We start from the raw sequence: 12,263 nt of genomic DNA on the forward strand, positions 1-12,263 counted from the left end.
ATAAAGCAGTTTCCAGCAAAAGGAACTTTACTTGCTAAGTGTAGGCAGAACTGCTAAGTGAATGTGCAGCTTAATCTGTTTCCTTTTAGAGGACTGTAGGAACACTCTAGAACCTTTAATTTATAAAAGTATGCACACAGAGGTGGCTGACAACCTACAGCTGGGACATACCATTAATGGAAAGCTAACACCTGGACCATCTGAACTAGGTGACTTTAGAATATCAGACTAGTAGAGCTGGGATGAAGTTTATTAGGAGGAGCATGTGACAAAGCTCTCAGGTGTGGTAACAAGAATGCTCATACTACCTGTGAGGTCAGTAATTTGAGAGAAGACCCAAGTGTGTTTCAACTACAGGCTGGCTACTGAGCATCCATTTAATGCAGCCTCACAAAAGGATGTGGTTTGACCATTCCAAGCTTCTCACAGGATCTAATATGAAAGAGCACAGTCTGATCATCTCTCTTCAAGAATGATGCACTACAGTGTATATTAAGAACCTCTCTAATATGCAGTGGTCTCTTAACTTTTGGTGTGCTTACAACAGGCAGATTTTTTTTTTTTTGGTGCAATTTCTTGTGTTGGGCTAAATGTCAGGAAAAAGTTTGTCTGCGTATCAGTGATCAGTATAAGAAAAACCAGTATAATGACATGAGAATAATTTTTATAGAAAGGTTGCATTTCAAAGTCATTATCAGTTTGGTTTAAGAAAGAGTCAATGGTCCTCTTATGCAGGAATGAAAGTACATCGATTATTAAATTCTTAAAATTATCTGAAATTGTAAACTTTTCCAACATTTACCAGTTTATTGACTTTAAAATTTAATTTAAAAATTACTATGCATTGTTCCGCACGTTCAAATATGTATTGCATATCCTATGTCTGAATATTAACCACACATCTACTCACAATTAAATTCCTGAAGAGAAATTTTATAAGTTACTGCAGAAGTTACAAGGATAAGGAGAACTGAAAGCTGAATTCTGCTAGAATGTAATTCATGAACCGCATTCTTAAAAATACTATGATCTCTAGGTTTTCCTGCTTCAGGCTGCAAAAGTAGTCCATATGTTTGTGGGATCTGATTTTAAATGGTGACAGACAGCTGATTACTAATATTATCTGGTAACCTGTATTTAACTGCAACTCTCTTTGATTTATATCAAATTAGTAATTTATGTGGGGCTGGGGAATAAAACAAATTTGCAGCTACAGAGACATTATACAGAGATTGTATTTCCAGCAAGGTTCCATTAAAATCTTTTGCCTTCCTGATGGTTCATCTGTGAAGACCGTGGGAAGTTTGTTTTTCCTTGCCAGATGTTACCCCTCCTCCAGGCCACTTGGCTTTCCAACCCTTTTTTACTACTACCTATAAAAATTCACACCAGAATTAAATATGCATCGTGCCTTCCAGAAGATATTTTTTAAAAAGCTTTATTAAACATACACTTTTTAGAATATATTTGACAATTTCTCCCACCTTGAAGGAAGCCTCTATCACACATACAAATTCTTATTTTCAGTCCCAAATCAAGCCCGTAAGCCTGTGCTTCTCACACACAGGAACTCAAGGGTAACAGAAATGACCACTGGTAACTGAAACAACCTGTAAAAAAGTAGCTCTCTAACAAAACTGGCTTAACATCTGCATAGCATATCAGGAATAATCATCTGTCCCGTACAACTACAGGGTATCAGGACTGAAGGCAAATCTGGTCTGTGACTATTTAACAGTAAAGCAAATTTGTACATTAGTACTTCTGAAGTACATAAAAGCCCCACCACTTTAGAGAAACTAAATAGCTTAGGTACATTTCCATATTAATATTTTATGCTGGTTTATAGCATTAGACAGCCATCTCCATTTTAATAGGTGGATGAGGATTATAATCTTCAATCTGAAAGTCTTCTGCCCCGAAACAGCTGATGTCTTTAATCTCACGAAGAATTCTGAGTTTGGGGAAAGGTCTTGGTTCCCTCTGAAGCTGAAATAAAAGCAAGCTTACTGCATAAAGCTAATACTTGAAAGCAGAGACTTTGTGTTCTCAATCTCTGTTCAAAATCAGATTACACTATGTAGGCTTTCCCTTCCCACCAAGATTTACTCTAAGAAAAAAAAAAAAATTGAAAAAAATTCCAATACAGTTAGGTAGAATCCACCTTAGTATTTTTACACGGAGCAGTAACATAATTTTCAGGTGAATTCCCTGATAGTCCAAATGCGCTGCAAGTACTTTCAGTTGGCAAATCAGTTCTGGTGGTTACAGATTATTTTCCTTCCAGGGGAAATTAAATTGGAAAATCTGACCCAAACATGCATCAAATATTCTACAGCTTCTCACTTCTCATCGTTTGGGTCTGAATCAATAACTACTACTCTGGATGGTTTTGAACCATACTAATAATAAGGACAATCGGTCCAAGCTTAGTCTAATCAAATCAAACACTGATTTAATCGTACTGCAACAAATAGAAAATGTAGCCTTTCTCAGCTAAATAGTATTACTCTGATTTTTAAGTCATCCTTTTCTGATGTATCACTAAGACATTTTATTTTGTGTTATTTTGATTAGGTGGAATTATTTTCAAAGTTAAAAGTACAGATTCTGGATGTCTAACTTGGTTCTAGAGTAATACACAGATGTACATTTCAATCCTGTTTGTATTGTATTTCTGTTTGCAACCTGAACTGAACAGATGTTAAGATACTACAGTTATTAGGATAGAAATGAGAAAAAAAGCCACACAAATTAAGAACTGCAAAAGGATATTTAAAATATCAAGGTAATTTTACATTGAATAAGCACTGTGGAAGATAGAAAGACAGAGTACCAAGTACTTACTTGGACTTTCAGAGGTTCAACATGGTTCAGATATATGTGAGCATCCCCTAAGGTGTGTATGAACTCTCCAGGCTGAAAAGAATGAAGAATATGTATGGTTTTCAAACAGTCAGGTTCCAAGAAAGCAAAACATTACAATACTTACAGTATTGATTCTCAGCATCTGGCTAGTGTGGAATTGCAGCTTCTGTGCTGGTTTGTATCCTTGGAAGCAGTGAAGGGAACAAGCTTCTCTGACTAATGCATAATTAATGGAAAATACAATGAAATTTCCACTAGTTTACAAAAAAAAAAAAAAATCTTTCAATCTTTCTATCTTACTGCTATGACAGTAGCTTTGGTAAATTAATGGAGCAGTATTGATCTGCTCACTGGGACAGAAACAGGTGCAGCAGTGACATCCAGCTTTTCCACTCCACCTCTAGTAACTACAACTCACCAAAGCCGGCTTCAGAGCAGTTGCCTCAGGCACTACTAAACAGCATTGGAGGTGTCAGGCACAGGCAAGCACCCAGATGGAGTTTGCAAGCTTGCAAATTCTGAGACTTAGAAGCCCCTGAACAATCAAATTTAATGTGGGGAGGTTTCATTGGCTCTTTTACTGGCCCCTGACCAGTGTCTATCAGCCCTCAGATACGTTACACTGAAAACCACCAAAGCCAGGAGAGGAAGTGGTTGACAGGCAACAGCTGGGCATAATTTTTAACTTCACTTTTTTTAGTATCTTGGGCTAATTTCTGCAGTTGCTGTGAAGTCTAATTCTTCCCTATTGCCCTGTCCTAGGAAGTTCCCCTTCATGTTGCTGGTGGCAGAAGGATTAGGCCCAGAAGGCCTTTCTAGTACAATTTTTTATGTGCCCTAAAGAAAAGGGGTTTTCCCTTGTACAAGACTGTCATGCATTTAAGTTTCTCTGCCAAATTACAAAATGCAGCCCTGAAGTCAGGGCAGGAGCTATTTGAGCACATACTTGACAAGATGACTTGACATAATCATCTACATTAGGAAATCAAAAAAATACACAGCTGGAATTTAGGCGGGCAGAATATCCAAATTAGAACCTTGACAGCAACTGCTGAGGTACTGTTCACTTCCAATAAACATGCTACAAAATCTAATCACTTGTATATTACTATCCCATAAGGACAAGCAGTCAGTTCAGATACCTAAGACTAGTGAACAAGTCAGTCTTGACCTGAAAGGATTTTCTGCTCCACCAGAATTTAAAACTTCTTACATTGCCGATTCTAACTGCCCATAAAAACCAGAGGCAATTCACATTGAATTCACAGGGCTCTTTTTTACACATATTCCAGCAAGATTTCAAACAGCATGTTCATTCCAGTTCTTCTTGGACATGACACGAAGAGCCTTATGTTTTAGTCCCTCATTTCTCAAACAAGAATAAATAAAATGATTAAAAATAGCCTACCTTCAGCCCTGTGACATGGGCAATCATGTACGTGAGCAGTGAATAGCTGGCAATATTAAAGGGCACTCCTAGTCCCATGTCTCCAGACCTCTGATAGAGTTGGCAAGACAATTCACCATTTAGAACATAGAACTGGCAAAGGGCATGGCACGGAGGCAAAGCCATCAGGGAAATATCTAGGAATTGAGGTACAGAAGGCGGGGGAGAGAAAACAGTAACAGCATTAGTGTGTTATGAATGTAGAAGATGCAAAACCAAAACATGCATGTAATGAGATACAGTAGAGAGCCAACTGCACTGTCATTCTGTTGCTTTTTCTCTTGTTTATAAGCACCTGCTGCCCAAGCAATTAAGTCCAGGTCATGCATGACAAGCTGTCTCCTGGGTTGTATGACCAGAAAGTCATAAACAGATATTCCACAGAACAGATTTATGCCATGATACAGCATTTTAAACTGATTACAGCAGTTTATATCTACTAACCCTGGTGAGACAGTTGAATTCCCTAAAGGAAGACATTAAGAGTAAAATTAAGCATATACCCTAAAGTGAATTACAACTGTCTTATCTTACTCTCTTCCTGCTGCAATGTGCTTGTTGAGACATAAAAGTAATGATCATTTAGAAAAAGAAATCAGAAACCAGAAGATCTTTTGAGTGTTTTTCTACTCCTAAAAAGTGTAGAGTAAAATTACAGCTTGGCAAGGAAAACCTTCACCAGATATCTTCTGAGAATGTTTACCCTTGAAAGTAACAGCAATAGCATGTGGCATACCCTTTCAGACAACAGTGGAAAATGCTGTGTGATTTTTTTTGAGCACAGATCTATCACTGGTGAAAGTTAAACATCCTCTTCCAGTAGCTCTTGTTTAGAAGTTGCCCTACAAAGTGAATGGATATCTATGTATAAACAGACCCTATCACTCCTATGATACAGGTTCACCATATGAATCTATGTTCAAGGAGAAAATTACAACACAAATAATATTTTTGTTCTCCAGTTTTAAGGGTTAAGTTTATAATAGATTACATGGCTAAAAGCCAGACACATTGCTTTAATCTAGTTTTTATGGTTTGGGTTTTTACCTTTTTAAAATAAGAGTTACTGTCTTTGAATAGACTGTATGTCAAAGACACTGGTATATGCCTCACTTTAACCTGGAGAGGAACACTAAAGGTTCATTATTTTTGAAGTCTGAACATGAGGATTAAGTAGAAAGAGAATCAAGATTATAACCCCTGGCCATTTTTACTGCACTCCTAGTAGTTTTATAAAGAATGAACAAGGACACCGAATGGAACTGACTGTTGACACAGGAACAGAGCACAGCTTAGCACACAGCAATATAATGTGTAACCACATTCACTTTACACCAGCTGTTCCAATACCTTTGGGATTCCAAGCACACATAATGATTCTTCTGTCATCTGGATTAGTTTTGATCGTTTCAATCACTTTTTGCAACTGATCAACTCCTTGGTTGGAGTAATCTGAAGAAATATAAGAAATAAGATCTAAACCGGACAGATTCAAGTCATGGTATTTTTTAATATCCAGCCCATGTCCCAGTGAAAAGTGATACCCAAATGAGAACCACTGAAGATTTTATCACAACTTTGAAACTGATTAGTAAGTTGGCACCATCCAAACATACGTTGCTCTTGGTCTTTCTTAGGATGCTCCAGAGCTTGTAAAATTCTCATTATATTTTCCTATGTCCCCCCAACTCTTTTGTGTGCTTTGAGTACCTTTAGCACCTGCTGAAATAGGACCATTCCTATTTATTCCATTTTCAACAACTTGACTTTTTTTAATACCAACTAAAAATTCTGTATAATCACTAAACCCCAAGAAACAAAAGTTGCAATACAAAAAAACTAGAAGGACAAAGCATGATATTTTATCACTCATGATGACTTGTTGCCTAAATAGGATAAGATCTGTACTGGAATGGACAAGTTATTACCACCTAGTTAGTCACGGTATTTAGACAGATTTGCTTATTGCATTTCCAGATGAAAATGCCTTTCTAGACATTCAATTTGCATGCTACAGTGCTCCTTCTTATATATATATATTAAAAAAAAAAACAAACCAAAAACCCAGACCAGTGTGCCAGGTGCTAGCATTCTTTACACAGTCAAAAGTAGGAAGTTTTTGACAGATGAATAAATGAATCCATGTAGCACTCTCAGGGTCAGGTATGAAAACTACATTTTCATAGAATCTAGTTCCAGAAAGGAACCTAAATCATGGGTAGCACAGGATATTACATTTCACCCAATGACACTCACAGACTGAATTTTAGGGTCAATACAACCTATGTAAGAATTTTTCTGAAATTAACTGACCATTAGAATGAATTTCAGACTAAAAAAGTTGTTAATCAGTGTTCTGACTCATGCCAATGAATCAGCATGGCTGGTAGCTACTTTTTTCCAGTAACTCTTATTGCAGCAACACCAAATTATGGTTACAGGGAGATCCAAGCTGGCAAACCAGGTAGTAATACACAATTAGCGGCTCAAGGAACATTTCTGCCAGCATTCCATTCCATTCCATTAGCCTTGTCAAATAGTTATGTTAGTTCCTGAAGCTAATTACCTATCCATTTAGTAACACAACTTAAGGAAATCTAATTGTAAGATGGGAACTTTTCATGTTCTTTTTTTCCATGCTATGTTGTGCCTTAGACCTTTTAAGATGAGAAACTCTGTAAGTTTTCAGATGTGTCAGTTCACAGTTTGTATCACTTGTGTTACCATGAAACTGTATTCTGCTGGTGGTCAACATGCCAATACTAAGTCTAATATCTGAGCTGCAACTTGAGGCTGTACTGAAAACAAAAAACAAACAAATGAGAAACCCCACCTAGATAACTAAACATGTTGTTAATCCAAGTTCAAAAAAATCACACCAGATAGTGAAAATCTGTTTTTTTCTTAATGGCAGTACTCTAAGCATTTTCTACATCTTCTCCTTCAGTGACTTGGAAAAGAGGAATCAATACATTTGAAAGTCAGTTCAAATAAACCAGTTCCACTGAAAATACCAACAGGTACTGCATCACATCAGAACCTGTCACAGCTGTTCTGTCCACAGCATCATCAGCTATGGAAACATCCTACTTTGTTCCAGATGCAGAATGGAAAAATCTTTCTCTTCCACTGCCTCCAGTGAATGTAGTGCACTAATGCCAGTTCTTTCCAACAGAACAATTTCAAGGACCCTGCACTCATATTCAGAGATGGCAGTCTGTATTCCACTGTTATCAAAGAGAGCTAGCTCAGGTTTCTGGACTGCAGCACACACATCCTTCCAGCTCTCAGCAAACAAAACCGGTGTAGGTGAAAGAGTAACAGTGTGTGCCTTATGACTCACCTGTTCCACAACTACCAAACTATAGTATACAAAGCTACATCTTTCAAGATAATTAATATTGAGTAAGGAAAAAAAAGTTAAATTAACTCTCTCTAACACCCTTTATTCTGGCTATCAGCTTACTGTGAATGGTTCTTTAAGAACAGCCCATTCCACGCAGACTTCTGGAAGTGATGTGTCACAGCTGTCTCACTGAGCACTCAAGGCTGTATTTGGATGAGATTACCTGTGTGCATATCTTTGTATTCTGCTCCAAAATGCCTCCATTGGAAACCATACACTGGTCCCAAATCACCCTCCTCTCTGGTGCTGAAACCCTGCTTATCCAGGAACTCACGCGACCCATTAGCATCCCAAATCTTCACACCTTTTGCAGAAAGCTCCTTGGCATTTGTAGAACCCTACAAAATACAGTGAGAAGTCTGTATCCTAATTCCAACACTGAGGAAATTATTTAAAACAGTTGTTTTAAGCTTTGCTAGTCCAGTATTTCTCCACTCCTAAAGGAAGAACAGTGTAATTAATGTACTGGATGAGGTTTTTGCACATGGACAGAACAAAACTTGTGAGCAACATCCTGAGCTGAAGTTTGAAGTGCCATGCTGCTGTTGTTTAACTCTGGATTCTCACACTTTGTGAATGCACAAACAGCCTTAAGGTCAATTGTGGGATGTCATTTCATATTTGCTGAGAACAAGATGTTATTTTACAGATTGATGCAAATAGACTGACAAAAATGTATGGCCTAGACACAGTCTTTGCCAAGCCACCTATAATACGCTTAGGGTCTTAAAAATCCTTTTGTTAAAATGACAAAAATGAGAAAATTATCCAGAAAAATGTGACTGAATCCTACAAGAGGTCCAAATCAGGACACTAAAAAATCCAACACAGAAATGATGCTGTTTTGCAGAGTGTCTAGTCTTTTACATTTGGAAAAAAAACCAAAAAAACCCCAAAAAACCAACCCAAAACAAACCCAAAAGCATTTAAAAAATGAATGTGTATTTCATTCTTGCTATATAGGAAATAGTTATGTAGACTCTCCCATACCAGCACAATATCACAACATATAAAGGAACATTTATATTGCAATGAACTACCTATCATTGAATTTTATTACACTGGGTCCAGCTATTAGCTCTGTTAGATCTCATTTTTTTTGCTACCAAAAAGCCTAGCATTTACATCATACATGGTTCCACACTTCCTGTTTCTGTTCAAATCAAGCTATCTCAGTATTAAAAAGCAGATCATTAAACTGCCTACTATCTCACATTATTAATTCTGATTAGAACACCAGAAAAAGAGACTGTATTAGGCTTTATAGGTGTGGAGTATATTCAAATTAGCCCAAGCCCTCATTATTTCGAATTTTCTCCCTTAAAAAAAAATAGAAGAGAAACTGTTCTGATCCTACTGGTAGCAACAGTCTGCACTAAAATCCAGAATGTCTTGAAGATAAAGGCCTTCCATGTGTGGTCACAGTATTAGGGGGTTGTACTTCTTCTGTCATAGGAACAGAAGCATCTGCAGTTGCCCAAATGCCTTAATGCTGCCCACCAGTTCGTTCTGTTTATGCCACTCTCGGGCCCACCACCCACAGAGACACCCAAATGCCGAACCTTGATGAACCACAGCAACTCCTCCAGCACTCCCTTCCAGAACACCCTCTTCGTTGTGAGCAGTGGAAACTGATCTGCGAAAGAGTTCAGAGTGTCAGCGGGGACCAGCCATTTGCCAGGGGGAACAGACTTCGGCTTTCCCCCGCAGAGGACAATGCCACCACCTGGCACTGGGAGGTGGGGATATGAAGTAAGGAGTTACTAGAGGATGTGTAACTCCCGTGTTCAGATCCCTCGGGTGGGAAGGAACGGGACAGCCCCGGCCTGTGAGACCCCCACACTCAGCCCGGCTCAGGGCAGTGCCGCTGGAGCCGCGGCGGGCAGGGGCAGGAGCGGGAGCGGGAGAAGGGGCAGGAGCAAGGAGCAAGTGCAGGAGGCCGGGGGTACCTCTCAGGCTGTACCGCGCCTGCATGCCGAACACGGAGATGGTGCCGGTGCCGGTGCGATCCTCCCGCCGGTGGCCGTGCTGCAGGATGTGCCGCACCTGCTGCAGGTACTGCTGCTCGCCGAGCTCCGGGCTGGCGGCGGCAGCGCTCAGTACCTCCCCGTCGGCGGGCATGGTGGGCGAGCGGCTCTGCGGACGCGCCGGGCTCCGGCTGCGCGCTGCGCTCCCGAGCCCGCCAAAGCGAGCCCGCCAAAGCAAGCCCGGATTTTCCGCCGAAGCCCGGATTTCCCGCCAAAAGGAGCTGAGGGGCGGGCGGGGCTGAGCGGCACCACCACCGCCTCCTCCCTCATCCGTCTCTTTCCCTTTCCCCCTCCCCTTCCTCTTCCAATACCCAGGGGTCCTCAGCACCGCCTGCTCCGCAAGCCGCCCGCTGTGGTCCCGCACGGAGCTGTTCCTCCTGAGGGAGGGCTGGCCCGAGCCAGTGCCCCGAACCATACCGGCTTGTTTAGGGTGGATATTAGGAGAAGTTTCTCCACAGAAAGGTTGATCACAAAGCGGGATGGGCTGCCCAGGCAGGTGGTGGAGCCACCGTCCCTGGAGGTGTTTAAGGAAAGACAAGGTGGCATGTAGTGCCATGGTCTAGTTGACATGGTGGTGTTCCATCAGAGGTTGGACCCAGTGAGCTCAGAGGTCTTTTCGTACGTGATTGATTGTGTGATTCTGTGACTTCGTTCTGCTCTAGCGGCGCCATAAGCGCTCTCCAGGCTCATCCCGTGGTGAAAAGTGCTGTTGGCATTTGTCTTCTCCCTCTCTCAGCAGCCTCAGGCATCCCATTTCGGAGCTGAACAAGACCAAAGCCTTCAGCTGGGCCTGGCAGGCCACACGCATCTGGCACTAGATCCCCCTAGCCAGGATATCCCAAACGGCCAAAGCCCCTGTGCCAGCCTCCCTTGTCTCCCCGGTGGTGCCGTGCCCCATGCACAGCTCACCTTCCATCCCCATCAGTGTCACCCTGACCTGTGCTTCTACAGCCAGGCTCCTTTCATGCCATGCCGTGTCATCATCTTCCCGCTTCATATTTTATTGGCACATTTGCTGCTCACTAAGGGTAGTACTTGTCACTTGGGTTTATAGGTTCTCATCATGTTGATCTCAGCTTCTCCCATGTCCCAGTGTCATTTTGCATCCCGATCTGTGTCTGATTGCAACTGTTCCCAATATTGTGTCCTCTGAAAATTCTCTGGGTATAACCTCTGCTAGTCAGAAGAAACTGATTCTTCTCTGAATATTTCTTTTTTAGTATCTCTTGGAAGTCAAGAATTTTCTAAGAGTCACTTATCTCTGAGATAAAGCCCAGCTTTCTGACAAGCAATGTGTTTACAGTATTTATGACTGATCATCTCTCATGATTAGGAGCCTGAAATACAGGTATATATGATGGAAATGAAGGAGCACAGAGGACTACGGGTTAGAAAATACTACCTTTCTTAGCAGCAAACAGAAAAATAATCTTTTCCAATTATTAAAGGAGTGAAATGGCTTTTTTTCTCTTATAAATTTGTATACTTAATGTGTATGTATGGAAGTACAGGAAAACACAGTGTAAGTAGGGCGTGGATATTTTTCTCTGCTCATATCTAATATAGATGTTTTTGTACACTTTGAAATTAGCATGATTTATTTATCAGAGCTACAGTTGGAAGTAGTGCATATACCTGTGTGCAAAAAATGCTTAGAAAAGCTGTGCACAGCAAATGATACCAAATCACCGAGAGCTCTGCTTCTAGCTGAGAGATATATCAGTTCTTAACCTTTATTATCATTTACAAATACCATTGCAAGTTGATGTGTATATTTTAGGGAGAAACAAACTACTGATAAAGGCTGTTAAGTAATTAAGAAATAAACTCCAGAGGCAAACTACTGTTTGCAAGAAATGCCAAAGGCAGAAGACTTACTCATTAGTGCATATTCAGATAAGTCATTTAATGTACACAATAAGCATCAAAAGCAACTGGAAGAAGAAATTGAATATTTTCATAGCAAAATAATATGCTCCATGCAGATGGAAATCTGGTTGATTCAGGCTGAATGTGCTGCTGAATGTGCAACATCTGTAGGGATCAGTCTTGAAAAGGCTTAAGAACGTGCTTGAATGTAAGTATGCAAATAGAAATTACTTTTATGCTTACAGCTGATTATGTCATTAAATTTTTGCATAACCAGAGCCATAGCTTGTTATCAAAGATTACATTACTGACAACATAAATAACATTTAAATTAATATTGAAATGGATTTGGTTTTGAGTTTGAGTTTAAACATTTCTACAGTCTTTGGTTGATAGCTTATATGTCACAGTATTTACTAAGCAACATTTTATTTATATGCAACTATTTTAACCATAGTAATTTAACAGTTAGCTATGTTGAGCATAGGGGTAATTCAACTAAGGAGCATATACTTTATTTCGGGAAGAAAGAATTCACACTTCTTCTTTCCTAGAAGGAAAAAAAAAAAAAAAAAAGAAAGAATATACATTTTTGTTTTGAATGGAGAAAAATATGTTAGAAAAATAAGTATATGAGGAATGTACC

General features: G+C 39.9%; 1 protein-coding gene across 2 annotated transcripts; it reads right to left on the reverse strand.

Annotated features, from left to right (window-relative positions):
* Positions 1-1,501: 1,501 nt before the first annotated feature.
* TYMS (thymidylate synthetase) lies at positions 1,502-9,911 on the reverse strand. Of its 2 annotated transcripts, XM_058832169.1 has the most exons (7): positions 9,671-9,911; positions 9,284-9,357; positions 7,885-8,059; positions 5,666-5,767; positions 4,277-4,452; positions 2,848-2,919; positions 1,502-1,989 (listed from the first exon to the last, which is right to left on the reverse strand). In XM_058832169.1, the coding sequence occupies exons 1-7, from the start codon at positions 9,840-9,842 to the stop codon at positions 1,852-1,854; spliced, it is 909 nt and encodes a 302-aa protein (XP_058688152.1). In that variant the 5' UTR covers positions 9,843-9,911; the 3' UTR covers positions 1,502-1,851. The 2 variants fall into 2 exon arrangements, with proteins under 2 accessions (XP_058688152.1, XP_058688153.1); XM_058832170.1 differs by lacking the exon at positions 5,666-5,767.
* Between the last annotated feature and the right edge of the window lie 2,352 nt (positions 9,912-12,263).

Source organism: Poecile atricapillus, chromosome 2, assembly GCF_030490865.1.
Source record: "Poecile atricapillus isolate bPoeAtr1 chromosome 2, bPoeAtr1.hap1, whole genome shotgun sequence".
NCBI lineage: Eukaryota > Metazoa > Chordata > Aves > Passeriformes > Paridae > Poecile > Poecile atricapillus.